This window comes from Mercenaria mercenaria, chromosome 14, assembly GCF_021730395.1.
Source record: "Mercenaria mercenaria strain notata chromosome 14, MADL_Memer_1, whole genome shotgun sequence".
NCBI classification, from domain to species: Eukaryota; Metazoa; Mollusca; class Bivalvia; order Venerida; family Veneridae; genus Mercenaria; species Mercenaria mercenaria.
The window spans coordinates 14,428,401-14,445,750 of NC_069374.1; the positions used below are offsets into that span (position 1 = coordinate 14,428,401).

The following is a 17,350-nucleotide window of genomic DNA, read 5'->3' on the forward strand; positions in this document are numbered from 1 at the left end:
TTGAGATAAGTCATTTCACTGTAATTTCAAATTTCTACATAAACACTGAAAAGTTTTTTTCTTGTTTTTATATATGATGTGTGATATGGTAACATTATTTCTAAATTTTAGCTTAAATAGTGGATCTGAATTTATTTTACTAGACGTAAAACATTTTCTGATCTCGTACATGTATTTTATAACTATATTACGGTCAGATGAATTGTTGAAGCATTAGTCCGATTACAATAGGGGATTAAATTTTTATCAATGAGGTAGACTATCTGCAAATGAGCCGAACCATGAGAAAACCAACATCGTGCATTTGCGAGTAGCGTGAATCCAGGCGGCGCAGTCTGGTCAGGATCCATGCTGTTCGCTTTCAAAGCCTATTGCAAATGCACTATGCTGTTTTTCTCATGGCGCGGCTCAAATGGACTACATGGAACTTGAATAAGATGTTTCAGAAAAGTTTCAAAATCATGCTGAAAGGCTTTAGTATCATACTTGGTCTTATATGGTATATATTATTGCTCATTTTAGTGTTTTGAATAAAATAGATAAATTTGGTTAAGAATGAATGTTAGCAAAGCAGAGAAATTTATTTTTTGAAACAGAATGTTTGATATTATATAAGGGAAGTACATACTAACCTTTAGCCTGCTAAATTTCTAAAACGGACTTGTCCATCATTCATTTCGGGCAATACCTTTTATTATTTGAAGGGGTGTTCACTGAAAATTTACTGACTGAATAGCGAACAATGCAGACCAAGATCAGCTTGCACATAAAGAACTATCAAACATTGCTAGAAAGTTATGAAAAATCAAAGCTCGCCAACGGGTTGTATATTAGTATTATTTATTAAAGAATGTAATAGAACAGATAAAATGGCTTTTCCTTAAAGATAAAACATTTAATTGATAATTTTGGTAAACATAGTGGCATTTTATAAGTTTAAGATGCTATTTAGTTTCTGGTTTAAAACAGTGTGTACGTGATAGTTTTACAATTATTGTATGAGACAACTTTGAATCTGTCAAATTAAGATAAGTATAAAAAAATAGAATATTATCTTGTTTTTCAAATCGCATGCAAAGTCTAAATATGCTATGATACGGTATCGCTCAACGCAAATTACACTTTATCCTAAGCGATTATTCGTACAATGTAGTAACGTCAGTCAACTGATATCACGGTATCTAGGCTATGATTTATGTTTACACTACGTAAAAGTATGTCATGTTGATAACAGTAAGAAAATCAACTGTATTTATAGAGAAATGAACAATGTTAGAAATGGAATTAATATATTCACATTTACAAATCGGAGTAAACTTAAAGGAATATATCTTCTTATTTGGTTCGGCACGAACAATGCATGTAAGTTTATATTGCCATGCTGGTAGTTTGCTACCAGTGTAGATAACAATCAGCTTGCACATCCGTGACCTTCACTAAGTATCTTTTTGGTAAGTAACCCTTTTAAAAGTTATTAGCACTGTCCAGATTAAAAGATGGATATTAAGTTCTTTATAGAAATTTAGCAGAGTGAAAGTTAATGATTTACGGTACGTGTTTCTTGGTTGCGTTTTATGTTTCAAAGGGTCTTTTCAGAGAATTAATTTGAAACCCAGGTACGTGCGGGACGCTAAAATCAACCATCTACTGAACTTTAAAAGTTAGAAGAGATATCCATTGATTTGTATCTTATCATTGTTCAGTCAAGACTTTGATTGGTTGACCCGTCCGTGTTATATCTTGTCTTTGAAAACACATGAGATATCAGCTAGTAAATAATACCTCCTAAACCACAATTAACCTATTGAATAAAATCAATAAGGTTTGCGTCATCGAACTGAGTATGTTTGTTTGTATCCTTACCCTACTAAATTTCTATAATGAATTTGCCCATCATTCAATTAGGACAGTACCATTACCTGTTAACAAGGGGTGCTTACCAAAAAAACTATTGGCTGAAATGCGAACAGTGTAGATCATGATCAGACTGCACGGGTGTGCAGGCTGATCATGATCTACACTGGTCGCAAAAGCAGAATCAATCGTGTCCAGCATGCTAAGGGTTCAGCTTATTTATAGTCACCACCGGTAACTCACATAGACCAATCCTCCATAAGACTGTTAGAAATTTCAGTGGTAGTATATTGCAAGGTAAAGAAGACGCTCATAATACAAAAGCTTCCCTGGTTCGTTAGTGTGCTAGGTGTAAAACACCTAGACGTGGGACTCTTAAACAATATTCAGTGGAAGGAGTGGGAGTTAGAGCTCACGACCGATTGTTTTGTAGTCAGACCCCGAGTTACCTCTGGACCAATGCGTTTGTCTTCAACTTTTAGTATCCCAGAATGTTTAGACCATAAGCAGTCACGTGATTTTTTAATATAAAAACACATTTCACAGAGATTATCCGTGTCTCACTCAGAACATGACACTTTCTTTGATCCTTTGAATGTGTCAAGTTTGTTTTAATTATAAACATATATTGCATATGTATGAATCTTGTTTCTATTCCCGTCATGAGCTCTTTATTTAACAATGTATTTGTGCAATAAAGGGACTGCACAATCAACTTTTAAATTTACGTATTTGAGCCGTGCCATGGGAAAACCAACATAGTGGCTTTGCGACCAGCATGGATCCAGACCAGCCCGCGCATCCGCGCAGTCTGGTCAGGATCCATGCTGGTCGCTTTTAAAGCCTATTGGAATTGGTGAAACTGTTAGCGAACAGCATGGATCCTGACCAGACTGCGCGGATGCGCAGGCTTGTCTGGATCCATGCTGGTCGCAAAGCCACTATATTGGTTTTCCCATGGCAAGGCTCATTTATTAAAAAAAGCCATATGAAAAACACAACAGAAGCAGACGTATTGTTTGAACAGTTGGGAAAAGTTTTTTATCTTGATTTTTTCAGCCACTAAATTTGCACGAGAGAAAAATAAATAATGGAAATCTACACGCCAATGATTCAGTGCGAGTATAAGACTCTTACACAGTGGTCTACCCTTATAGTGATGAGACTTCCGCCACTGTAAACATTTGTTTCTAGATTTTCATTCATCGCTTTTTATTTCGATATTTTAGTCACTAAAATTATTTGGAGAATTTTCAGAGACTTGGGGCTAAGATGGATAAGAAAAATGTAAAAATAAAATCTAAAATAAGAGATTCCTTCAAAGGTCATGTGATTTTCATGGTCACGTGGTATTGTGACGTGATTACACAGCTGGAAGTTTCTGCGAATATGTTTGATAACGGTGTTCATGTCAATTTTGCAAACAATTATTATCACTGTGTGCATCACTGTTTTCCTTCTCGTCAGATTACATGAACGGCGACATGTACTGCAATTCCAAACTTAGTATGGTTAGTGAGAAGGTGTTTCAAGTCAAGGTGGAACTGAATGACGACAATATATACGACCGCCGGAGATCTTCATATCATGGAAGCGGATCTTGCGAGCTAAAAATAGAAGCTTGGTACAACACCTATCACAAGCTTATGTTCTATTTTGAAAACCTGAACCTAGATTGTAGCGAAGGTCATCTTGAATTTTTTGTCGTTCAGAATACAGACTCGAGAGTAACGGGTAAGGCTGTTTGTTCATGTAAAGTCGCAAAAATGCTTTAAAGATCACATTTTTTTTCCGTTTGGCTATTTCATTGTACGCTTAGATTTTCACATTTATAAAATTCAAAGCTGACAAAATGTGGACTGTGTAAATTATTGCGACAACAGGAGAGCATTAAACAAAATTATTTTCAAATACTTTTCGATCCTGCTAAAATATTGAAGAAGCAAGCATAATACTTATGGTTGAACTTCGTCCGCCCGAACTCGACGGGACCGGCAAAATTAGTTCGAGTTATCGTAAGTTCGAGCCATCGCAAATTATACATTATATAGGGATTTTGCTGGGACCTGACGATGAGTGCAATCGAGGGTGGTGTTCGAATTATCCGAGTTCGAATAAACGAAATTCACCTGTACGTTGAAACGTAGGCAATTTACAATATTTCATAGCAGGTACCTCGGTATTTTTAAACTTAACCGTTAGAAATACTATTAAAGTTGTAGATAAAAGCAGAAGTTGGTTAATCAGGTCAAACGATTTATCAAAAGAAACGTTTACAAAAAAAGTTGAAACACAGAGCATTTGATTTTTTGGAGCTTTTTTTTTTGTGGTTTACATAGGGAAGTTCAACTCGCAATTTTACTGTGCTCGTCACTTTTACCCATTGTAATACACTCAAAAATGTGAAGGATCCATGTTAAATTTCAACAATGAGTTGTCGAGTTGAAATGTAATTGCTTCGAAATGGCAAAATACCTTAGCTGAATTGACACTGTTTTTGTGGCCTACCACCATGAGAGTATTATTATCCGGTCAATATATGATTGAAGGACGAATACACTTGGAATGTTCTTTTGTCATCCATCTTAGAATGCATTAAACGGATTTATTTACAATAAAAATAACTATTCATTAGTTTATTATTTTCAGGATTAGAGCATGACGTCTGTGGACCAAACAAACCTAAAGGTGTGTTTACAGTAGACACTAGGTTTTTACAAATAAAATATATCCCTCGAAAAAGTCAGCAGATCTTAGACGTCTTTTCAGTAATTATTACAGCTTTCAGAGAAGGTAAGTACATGTGTACCAGGCATTACTGACTTTGAATATACAATACTTGATTCATTTACATAGGGGAGGCGTTAATATCATTGTATTCATTTGAGCCGTGCCATGGGAAAACCAACATAGTGGGTGTGCGACCAGCATGGATCCAGACCAGCCTGCGCATCCGCGCAGTCTGGTCAGGCTCCATGCTGTTCGCTTTTAAAGCCTATTGGAATTGGCGAAACTGTTAGCGAACAGCATGGATCCTGACCAGACTGCGCGGATGCGCAGGCTGGTCTGGATCCATGCTGGTCGCACACCCACTATGTTGGTTTTCCCATGGCACGGCTCATTTGAATAAAGCCTTGCAAGATCGAATAATTCTAAATATGTATAGATGGTATTTGTTTGTTTCAGTGTAAGAAAACATGGTGTACATCATATGAAATATTTTCAGGAGTTGTGTGGCCATTAATACTATAAAGTCTGTTGTTCAAGAGTGACAGATATTTCAATCATTCATGTAAAAACAAACTCATATCTTTTCAATTGTTTAACACATTTGCAACGATTTTGTGTTGAATGCCTATGAAACAAAAATTGTTGATATCTTTCGCTGCGAAAATGCTGTAGGGATTTCACATTTTAAATTAGTAGTTGATAAATTCGTGTGATAAATACGACTTTACATCTCCAGATAGTAAGTTAATGCATACTCGTATTTTCGTTCCATTTCCTTAGACACGTGTCCACGTTATGCCCATAAATGTGCCAACTCTCGATGTATAGATGAAGACCTCGCGTGTAATGGCTATGACTCGTGCGGAGATGGTTCGGGTTGTAACCTTGGCACGGGAGCAATTGTTGGGATAGTAATCGGTTCCCTCGCCAGTGGAGCGTTTTTAATCATCCTGATGGTATGTTGTATTTACAGAAGGAGGCGTGAATGTAAAAATGTTTTGGTGAGTTATGATAATAAAACAGCCTCATCAATAGGGCATTAAACACGATAAATTTTAACATAATTATATAGTCTACAAACTATGAAGGGAAAATCCTCTTGCACGATTTTTGCGCTTCATATTCTCATCATCGGAAATAAACGTTTACCTTTTTACTTGCAAAGAAAATAGTTGAAAGGAAAATGTTCGCTGAAATTTTGATACAAGATTCTGGATATTTGATTTCAAATTATTTCAATTTTCATAAGTATTCTTACTTCAAAATTATACATTTATTAACCTGTAATTGAGGTACTTACATTGATTAGTAAGTGAGTGAGTGATGAGTGAGTGAGTAAATGGGTGGATCTGGGTGGTTTAAAGAGTGAGTGAGTGAGTATAGTGACATCTATCTAAACATATAATACATTCAAATACATATAAACGGAAAACACCCTGCCCCGTGGGTTTATAAGTCACAGTTAAATACAACACTTAATATCTAAGTACAAATTAGATTGAATTTAAACATGATAATGTTTCAACAATTTCAGTAATGGACTATTCATGTAGAAATATTTTTTAATCATTTATTTATTTATTTATGTCTCATTCATTTACAAACATAGAAATTTACATATAGCATAAAACAATTGTAAATGATCGTTCTAACTAGAACTACAAGTGACAATATACATACTCAAATTTAAAACATACCATTTAACTTACAAATTCATATTAAGAATTAGAATATAAAATCAAGTTTACTATATTTAATATCATTTATGAATAAAATATCTCTGATATTAAACTATATAAACGTTGACAGTGGCCGAGTGACTACATGAATATGTGAACGGATGTTGAGCGAGTACATGAAAGCACAAATGTTGAGTAAAAGACCGAGTGAGTACATGAATGTACGAATGTTGAGAAATTTACTGAGTGAGTACATGAATGTATGAATGTACGAATGTTGAGTAATTGACAGAGTGAGTACATGAATGTACGAATGTTGAGTAATTGACTGAGTGAGTACATGAATACATGTATGGATGTTGAATGAGTACATGAATGCACGAATGTTGAGTAACTGACCGAGTGAGTACATGAATGTACGAATGTTGAGTAAGTGACCGAGTGAGTACCTGAATGTACGGATGTTGAGTAAGTGACCGAGTGGGTATATGAATACATGTACGGATGTTGAGTAAGTGACCGAGTACGAGTGTACGGATGTTAAGTAACCGAGTGAGTACATAGTACATGTACGGATGTTGAGAATTCTTATCAATGACATTCAAACTTTCGAACGTGTAACTCTAACTTATTACAGATTAATCTTACATAAACTTGTATTATTATGTTCTATTTCAGAATCTAGATTCTCATCAGGAAAGAAATCAAACCGCTGCAGTGCGTCATGACGATTTTCCAACACGTGACCAAACTTCATACTCTCTCGCAGACGATACTTCAACACGTGATCAAGCTCCATATCCCATTTTCTCCACTGCTGTAACTGAAACAGACAGTGAAATTAGGACACAGGCAAATCAAGAAGATTCGCTTCCATCATATACAGCGCTGTTTGGCAATAACCCAATGGAAAATAGACAATATCATTTTACCATGATAAGTGGAAGCAATTTAACAAACATACAGTCATCAACAAACAGTTCAACAAGCATACAGCCGAACTTTCTGGCAAACGGTCAAGAAGAACAAAATGAAAATGCAGGTCAGCCTCCATCATATACTGAGGTTTTTGGCAAAATCCCAGTAGGAAATAAGCAATACCATGGGACCTTAAATGAACGCAATTTAACACGCATACAGTCATCAATGAACACTGTAACACGTGAACAGCCGAACTTTCTAACAAACAACCAAGAAGAACAAAACGAAACTATTACTCAGCCTCCATCACATACTCAAATCTCTAGAAACATCACATCAGGGGTAAATGATCTGGAAAGACCAACGAGAACAATTTTAGAGACCCCTATTTGAACATTTATTTTTGTGACATTCTGAATAAGAAGCAGATTGGTGAAAGTTGTTTCAGGAAATTGTGCATATACGTCTCTAAAGTTTGTTAATCAGATAAGGTCGAGAAACGAATTTATTTGAAACTTGTAACAGCTGCTCATTTACAATTACTTATGTTCTTACAATGCTTAATACATTTGAGGTTTTCATCGGAAGTACTTTCAAAATTTAAATTTCCTATCATGATTGCCCGACCAAGATAGAATTATTTTAGCATAAGTATAAATTAGATAAACATAGTTTACATAAAAAATAATATTGATGCAAGACGTCTTGTATTATATATGTTAAAGATTTACATCATTAAGTATACATTTTGTTGCAAGTGAGTTCCTGCAATTCATTAGAAATGCAAGTTTGACAAATTATTATTACCTGCCTTTGGTTGCGCAACCAAGATGGATTGAGAAAAAATGAATTCAGGTGGAAAATGCAGCATAGAAACTTGTCATTTGAGTCGGATTGTTGAAATATCCCTATATATATCAAATAAAAGTGTAAAATGATGGAACATTATCGGGTGTATCATATCAGGAGAATATGTATACACAAATCATATCTCAGTTTAAAAGCTGTTATCGAAAAAAAACTAGAGCTGTCAGTGGACAGCGTGCTCGACTATTCTCAGTGCTTGATAGTATAATATAAGCTATGAGTAAAACTTTAACATTACAATAAGCATATTCTAAGTCGAAAAGGGACCATAATTCAGTCAAAATGTTTGATGGAGTTGTCTCCTCCTTTTTACTGACTGGGGTCATGATGGTAAACAAGTATGCAAAATATCAAAGCGATATCTCAATGGACTTTGAAAATATTTGGGGTGGTACGAAAACTTTAACATTACAAAAATTACGCAAACTTTAACATTTGTAAGACAAAAAAAAAACAAAAACAAAAAAAACAACGTGTGTAGCATTGATGTCCCTTGTCACTACATCTGAAGAGTGACAAAGATCTGCACAAAATTTACTATTATGTACACAATGTTAAAATGCACATGAGCATCATTTTTGTTCGAAAATCATATCGATAAGGTAAGTATATAGCTATATCTAATTTACAATGCAGTCTGCTACATAAAAACACAATAATCTGCATTTTTCTTACTATCCTAACCAAACACAAGATATATATATATATAAACAACCTATGTACATGTAAATTCATTTTAAACAACGTGTGTTTATATACAAAACAATATGGGAGACAAATTCAAATCTTGGTACAGAAATAGGAACTTAATGATAAATAACAGGCTAAAGGTGAAACAAATATTTACACTTGCGTTAGCTCAATTTTTTTTCTCCAGACCTAAACCCGTACTATCAATCACAACACGTATATGTACATATGATAATATGTGTACTCCATGAGTATTGTAATTAGATGATAGGCATCTATTGAGTAACGATAAAATGCTACATATAGACACTGTCAGAATACTTACGTATCAATTATCAAGGGCCATAATGGCCCTGTATTGCTCACCTGAGTACCATTGCTCAAAATGATATGATCAAGTTTTGACATAGAGCACATAGGCATATACATTAAATATCATCAGGATAAACATTTTCTTGTAACAGTCCCTTTTGACCTAGTCAGGGCCGATTTCCTTACCAAGTTTGAGGCTCATAGCTCAAATGCTGCATTTTTGTACTAACATAACTATTCCTTACCCTGGAAGACTTAAATAGCATTTAAATCCAATCTCGTTAGATGGTGCTGATATATATTCGTTTACATAAAATAAAGGGCGGCTATTTGTTATAAATTCAGTCAAAAGTTATCTACCCTGATTGTCTGAGTCCATCTGATGGCACAAATGACATTTCAAATCAGTATATTCATTGGTTACTGAGAAACACCCATTTTAATTTGAAAACAAAGGGAGGTAATTTGACATTAAATCAGTCCATAGTTATCTACCCTGATAGAATCTGGTCAGTTCAAGAAAGGAATCAAGATCTTGTGGTGATACAAGTTGTGTGCAAGTTTGGTAAAAATCAAATCATAAATGAAACTGCTATTGTGCAGACAAGGTCAAAATAGCTAATTCTGGCCCTTTCAGGGACCATAACTCTGGAACCCATAATGGAAACTGGCCAGTTCAACAAAGGAATCGAGATCTTATGGTGATTCAAGTTGTGTGCAAGTTTGATTAACATGAAATGATAAATGAAACCTCTATCGTGCAAAAAGACGCAGAGACATCCGGCCGCAATGAAAGAGAGAGCCATTGCTTTTGTTATTTTTTTATTTTATTTTTTTTTTTGAATAGGGGGCCCTGGCCCTTTAATCTGTTGTAAACGGATTGAAGCTATTGTTCTCTTTTGTTGTCTTTACCGTTATATAATACCACTTTGTTATTGACTGTTATTGGGAAGAAATATGCACGTGTCAAAGCAATTGCTTGTTTTTTCGCTTGTTTTTCGTCCCTTTACCCCTTAATTACATTTTCCTTTGGATCAAATTCGTATGCACATGACACTCAGATAGAATATTTTATTATTTTTGCGCTATATAAATGCCATGTATTTGTATTTGTATATTAAGGTACAATACATAACAGTCGTGGTTGCAAATCGTTCTAGTTGTTAATTCGAGTTCACTGAATATTTTATTGCCGATATTTTGACTTCATGTTTGTTATTAAAACTCTTCATTTAAACGTTGTGTTTGTTTATCGAAAATATCTGTAGCATACTATCTTAATATAATTCTGTAAATGTCTGAAACACGTACGACGACTGTAAATAGACGAACATTAGGTAGACAATCTAGATAAAGTATTTATGTTTAGCACTTAAGAAATAAAATGTGTTCATTTTGAATTGGACACCAGTGGCGTAAAATGTACACCGTCCAGAAGTGAAAGCTGTTTAGTCATAGCCGATGTATATGGATGAGATTGGAAAGAATAAATAAATAAATATAATATAGCATAACCTATTGCCGCGATCATATGTAAACTAGAGCCAAGACCTCGAATCATTTGTTTTGCCACCTAACGCTTTTTAATGTGAGCAAATATTCCCTAAATGTATTTTCTTAAAAGTGTTCAACTGTACCAGTATGTTTGTTTTCACTTCCTTTTTGCGTATAACAATCTTCAGTCAATAATTCATTGACATAAATCTTTCATTTGTTACTAAATTAAATTAATGTTACTTTATCACGATAATTCAATTTATGCAAAATGAATCAGTTTCACCAGCCCATAAAGGAGACATTTTGTGTTTATATGGAGATATCCTTCGTGACAGTTTATATGATATGACAGAATCATGATAGTAAAACAATAGCAACGATTTCTTTTGTTTTCTAATTATTCTACAGACACGTATGGTGAAAATATTATATTCTATGGTTTTCCTTTTGTTAAACACATAAAATATAAAAGCTTTTATTCAATATATTTTAGACTTAATACAGTTTAATCAAAGTAAAATTATAAGAAAGGAATAATGAAGTCAATGCATATTAAATTGAATGCAGCATTCACTTCGAAATGCCAAAAGAAAGGTAATATCAGACATTGCATTAATAAGCACTGACATAAAATGTATCCAAAGACGATATTATCCAAATAAAACGCAGAACGACAATTTAAATAGGACCAATTTACCTTTCCTAATTTCAGATATTTTTTTTTACTTTGTATTGCGTCCTAAGATTATTGTTTCCATCGAATGGATTAATTGTTCCTAAATATTTTAGATAAACTCTTACGAATGGTTGTTTTTATCAAAAAGAGAACACCTTTGCATGACCCCGGAGTTAAACCTGTCAATTTTACAATTACCAATACGCCATGCTGCCTATAACAAATATTGTAAAAATGAAAAACGATTTGAACATGTTGAAAATAATTATCCAACGAAAACAGACATAGTTAGTGTTTTGTTTAAAGAGTAAGTTTTTCATTTTATGAATTCGACATGCATTTGAATATAAGTATTTATCATACTAGTAATACATTTACAGACTTTCGTGGAAAATAATAATATAAAACGACATTATACTGCCAGGAGCTCTTTAAAAAACTAAGTGCGACCAGAATAGAATCTCTGGGTTGTGTTTAAAGTCATACCAACCGATACGTGTATGTCATATGGCAACTTTCCAGTTTGTACTGGCGGAGGAAGGCCCCAGGTGTCAGGTGTGCTTCCATACTTTCCTCACATGAATGAATTTTACAACCAAGCGAGGTTTCGAATTCACGGCGGTGAGAGGAAAGTGATTAGAAGTCTCCGTCCTGAAGCAGCTATAACAATAAAATACACCGAATAAAGTTTGATATAAAAGACGTAAATACAGAACGGGTCCACTTTTCAACATTTGAACATCTTAAGAAGTCAAATAGTGGAACCCGATATTTAAAATAACACTTTCAATCTGTTTAATAAGGTAGGCTATTGAACGTTGAACAGGTATCAACAAAACAAGAAAATTTATATTTAAATGCAGACTGCAAATGCTCGTTGCCTTTCCTGACTTGATAAAAAGGTAAAGGTAAAGGTAAGTTTTATTTACCGTCGCTTGGTGAAATAATTAACATAAGCTCTATAGAGCTTTTCTGCGACCCTATATTAAGAACAGTTAAAACCAATTATACCTCTACCCCAGCAATTTGCTGGTACCCATTTACAGCTGGGTCGACTGAGGCAATCGTGATAAAGTGACTTGCCCAAGGACACACCGCAATGGGAGTAGCCAGGATTCGAACCAGGGGCCTTCACCTTCGTAAGAAAGCGTCTAAGCCCTCTTGACCAATGCGGCCACGTATTATTATATTATTTGAGAAAAAAAATCAGTGAACTTTCTGTTGACTTTTTATACGCCCGTTTGAAAAACGGGACGTATTATGGGAACGCCCCTGGCGGGCGGGCGGGCGGACGACGTACACAGACTTTGTCCGGAGCATATCTTCTAAATGCATGAAGGGATTTTGATGAAACTTGGCACAGTTGTTCACCATCATGAGACGGAGTGTCATGCGCAAGAACCAGGTCCCTAGGTCTAAGGTCAAGGTCACACTTAGAGGTCAAAGGTCAAATTCAAGAATGACTTTGTCCGGAGCATATCTTCTTCATGCATAGAGGGATTTTGATGAAAGTTGGAACAATTGTTCATCATCATGAGAAGGAGTGTCCTGCGCAAGAACCAGGTCCCTAGGTCTAAGGTCACACTTACAGGTCAAAGAATACAAGAATGAAAACTTTGTCCGGAGCATTTCTTCTTCATGCTTAGAGGGATTTTAATATAACTTGGCACAAATGTTCACCACCATGAGGCGGAGTGTCATGCGCAAGAACCAGGTCTCTAGGTCTAAGGTCAAGGTCACACTTAGAGGTCAAAGGATACAAGAATGAAAACCTTTTCCGGAGCATTTTTTCTTCATGCATAGAGGGATTTTGATATAACTTGGCACAAATATTCACCACCACGAGACGTAGTGTCATGCGCAAGAACCAGGTCTCTAGGTCTAAGGTCAAGGTCACACTTAGAGGCCAAAGGTCAGATACAAGAATGACTTTGTCCGAAGCATTTCTTCTTCATGCATGGAGGGATTTTGATGTAACTTGAAACAATTATACACCATCATGAGACGAAGTGTCACGCGCAGTTCCCTTCTTAAGAATTACTTCCCTTTGTTGTTACTATAAATAGCTTATATTGTAACTTTTTCATTACTAGTCGTAGGGAAAAATCGAGACCACTTTTCTGTAGTACAACATGCATGCTACATCCAATTTTGAGGTGTATTTTGACCAGTTTCTACCTGGTAAAGATTTTTATGAGGACTTACATTTTTTTTTCTTTTTAAGATTCACTTCCCTTAGTTGTTACTATAAATGACTTATATTGTAACTTTTTTATAATTGACCGTAGGGAAAAACCAAGACCATTTTTCTGTGGTACAACATAGATGCTACTTTCCAATTTTAGGTGTATTTTAAGGTATCTCTACCTGGTAAGGAGCTTTTTTGTGGACTTAGAAAAACAAAACAACCACAAAATTAAAATTCCATTTGCAAATACAGGTGCTAGAGTAAAGAAATTTGCTGTGACGGGCGTATATTGTGACATTCTTGCACTCTTGTTTAAAATAGATCATTGTTATGTTGTTATATAATATTGCAACTTACAAATGTCAGATAAAGTTCAATGACATTGAGTGATTCCTATTGCATTGTTCGCTTTAAATAAATGTTAAGTTTAAAACAAAATCTCTGAATATGCCAATAACAGAGAGAAATCATAGTTTTCAAGTACCACAATACGACTGGAATGTTCTGTTTGTTCCAGTGTGGTCTCTGAATAAGGGAGACTGTGTTGCAGTGGTTAAAATGCTGGACTAATACACCATGTTCGATTCTCGGTTGCGACAGGGTTTCCGTTTGGTATTTGAGCCGCGCCATGGGAAAACCAACATAGTGGCTTTACGACCAGCATGGATCCAGACCAGCCAGAGCATCCGAGCAGTCTAGTCTGGATCCATGCAGTTTCTCCAATTCCAATAGGCTTTAAAAGCGAACAGCATGGATCCTGACCAGACTGCGCGGATGCGCAGGCTGGTCTGGATCCATGCTGGTCGCAAAGCCACTATGTTGTTTTTCACATGGCACGGCTCATTTAGTGCTTGGTGATTTACATAGTTGTATAATTATGCATTCTAGGTAGAGGCTTTTGTCGATTATTCATGCTACATGAAAAATTATTTACCTTCAATTACGTTTAATCAATGAGCATTTTCCTTAGAGACGTTTTATTCTCTGATAGTGTATGACATTGTTTAAAAAGACTTGCATCTGAATCAGAATTTCCAAAAAACAGAGAGCCGGTATCAAAATAGCTACACATTTTTATTGTTATTGATATTTTTAAGTACAGTGTGAAATTCAGACGTTTCCTAAAACTTACATTTATATGTAAAGACGTGACCAATAAAATACGTATATTTTTTCACTCTTTGTAGTGAAAATGGGTGCTTTGAAATATATTCTAAAGTAAACCTTTCTTATTGTACTTGTATTCACTAACAACGAAAGTAATTTAAGAACATCGAAGCTCGTGATATAACATACCTCTTCCATTATTGAATATCCGAACATAGCCATGGCTTAATTGCTGTAATAAATTGCAGTACAATTGTCTGTGTTGGTGCAGATGTATAAATGAGGGTTGGCTTTTTAACTTTTAGGTATCCTCTCGGGTGTTTGCACCAGCATCAATTTTGTGTGCGTCATTCGGATAATATAAGTAAATATAAAGTTCCAGCCTTGAAAATGTATTTTGTGGAAAACAAATATCTGATATAAACGGAGAGCATTAGGTGGATTTTATCTAATGCTTTTAAAAATAATTACAAATTTAAAAAGTGGATAGCCACAGGTCGCCCAACCCGACATAAATGAAAATGTTGCGGGTTCAGTTTGACCTAGCCTGTTCATGGACGGTAGAGAAAATGTAAGCTACCGTGCACGTTACAAGTCATTCATTTTTGAAACAATACAAGTTGCTTGGGCTATACATATATATCTATATATGTTTTTCTTTTCTTTCTAAATCCTCTTGGTATACAATCAATCGTTTAGAAAATTCTTACACAACACTCATTTAAAGCCTGATGCAAGTTGGACTGATATGATACCAAGACAACTCGTGGAGAATTAACGATATTTTTATAGTACCTCCTCCAATAGTGCTAATGTTGTAACTATAGTCATTTGTACTTTATTTTATGAACAAAGTACATACTTAATAGAACTTTGTGGCATCTGGAAATCTAACCCAGTAATACCAAGTTCGACGTTTTACAATAATTGCTGTTGGTAGGAACAAATATGGTATATGTCGCTAAAATCCCTAAGAAGGTACAAAAAGAGAGGAATGAGGCTCTAGCCATTCAATTTCATATTCGGACACGCGCATGTTCCATATTATTGTTCAAAGAATCCAGCTACTTCCAAGAAAACTTAATTTTAATTTTTAATATTGGTCCATCCCTGCTATATGTTTGTGCATACATGCACCCATCTCTGCTAAGAGGAACTGAGTACACAAGTCATTACGTACCTACTTTTATTGAACAGTCCATAAAAAATGCAAAAATGCAGACGGACATGTGCATATAAAATAAAGAACAGATGTAAGTAGTTGTGTAATCCGAAAAAAGGAAAATCCTTCAAAAAATGGATATTAAGCACATGGGTTCAAATTTATGGCACAGCACAAATATCTACTGTAGTCGGCTTGTGACATTTTGAGAGCTAGAATATCCCTAATGAATCATTAATTGAGCCGCACCATGAGAAAACCAACATAGTGGCTTTACGACCAGCATGGATCCAGACCAGCCAGAGCATCCGCGCAATCTGGTCAGGATCCATGGTGTTCGCTTTCAAAGCCTGTTAAAATTAGAGAAACCGTTAGCGAACAGCATGGATCCTGACCAGACACTTGACTGTTTGATTTAAGAAATTAACGCTCGAAAGTCGTACTATGTACATATTTGTCAAAAACAAGTGAAAATGCTTTGATAACATGCATCCAGAAAATTTTCAAGTTATTAGGCCAAGAAGGTGCGTGTCGATAAACAATATAATTGACAGTAATGACATTTTTCAATGTAAATGTCAGTCAATTTCCTGCACTGAGTATCTCATTAACCCATTTGTGATTGAAATTGATGTAAAACAGGATGCAGTGCTTCAAATGCACATCTATTTTCAGGATTATACAGTAAGGGGAGTTCTTAAGAATGGTCTATTAATGTCGCAAAAGTATTACATAATACATATAATATTATATTGAATTTCATGAGATGGACTCTAATGATTATAAAGGTAAGGTCATTGAAATGGAACCTACAATAAAGAAAAAACTATTTAGAAAATGACCAGTTCTCTTAATCGGTAGAATAACTAAACTTTGCAAAACTGTAACTTAAATCTAATACAAAGATGATATGACGGTGCTTTAATTCAGATAATATGTAAATGCAATACAGTGCAAATGCAATAGTGCAGTTGTTTTCTTTTCTTGCTGCAAAAAAAAAACACTCATATTAAAATTACATAGCTTACGAGTTCATTTTAAAGGTTCAATTTTCAATTGCAGTGCCTTCACTGGCCGCCTTCCGCCTAACTGAAGGAATGCACTTGTATATGAGTACATATGCTATATACTAACATATACTAGCATGATTGTATTTAAACATTGGAAGTTTCAAACAATTTATAATAAAGGTTATCTAAACTTATTTATTTAAACATCTTTCTTACAGTAAATACGTTTATTCCATTTTAATCCATTTACATAACTGTATAAAAAATCGCATTTTTATTAAATATTGACTTAGTCTATTTATTATAGAAGCTGCATACAAATATTAACATTGACATTCGTAACTACACTATACATAACCATTTATACATGACTGTACATTTAATCATTAAGCGTTTAATCCTAAAACACAAAATTGAAACATCCATTTACCTACTTCATGTAAATAATATATTACCCGGGGCAGTCTTTGAGTTGCATATCGACTGATGGATAAATAGATGACAAGCGAACAGATAGATGGTTTGGATGAACAGATGAACAGATGGATAAGTTGACGGACAGGGTTTCTGTCTGACATCATATACATACAGCTTACTAGTATAACACGTTTTCCTTTCATCGGTCATGTACACACCTACATGGCATGTCTAATCGTA

At 34.9% G+C, this 17,350-nt stretch overlaps 1 protein-coding gene across 3 annotated transcripts; it reads left to right on the forward strand.

The window, feature by feature from the left end:
• The first annotated feature begins 1,204 nt into the window (after nt 1–1,204).
• LOC123526432 (uncharacterized) lies at nt 1,205–10,290 on the forward strand. Of its 3 annotated transcripts, none has more exons than XM_045305574.2 (5): nt 1,205–1,362; nt 3,322–3,588; nt 4,504–4,647; nt 5,365–5,585; nt 6,942–10,290. In XM_045305574.2, the coding sequence occupies exons 1-5, from the start codon at nt 1,263–1,265 to the stop codon at nt 7,575–7,577; spliced, it is 1,368 nt and encodes a 455-aa protein (XP_045161509.2). In that variant the 5' UTR covers nt 1,205–1,262; the 3' UTR covers nt 7,578–10,290. The 3 variants fall into 3 exon arrangements, with proteins under 3 accessions (XP_045161509.2, XP_045161510.2, XP_045161511.2); XM_045305575.2 differs by having other exon boundaries at nt 5,365–5,540; XM_045305576.2 differs by having other exon boundaries at nt 1,313–1,451.
• Nucleotides 10,291–17,350: the final 7,060 nt, after the last annotated feature.

Excerpts from the sequence above, each read along its gene's own strand:
- LOC123526432 (XM_045305574.2), top strand. The coding sequence starts at position 1,263 with ATGAACAATGTTAGAAATGGAATTAATATATTCACATTTACAAATCGG. Across the intron at positions 1,363-3,321 it reads GTTCGGCACGAACAATGCAT|ATTACATGAACGGCGACATG; the intron begins GTAAGTTTATAT and ends CCTTCTCGTCAG. Across the intron at positions 5,586-6,941 it reads GTGAATGTAAAAATGTTTTG|AATCTAGATTCTCATCAGGA; the intron begins GTGAGTTATGAT and ends GTTCTATTTCAG.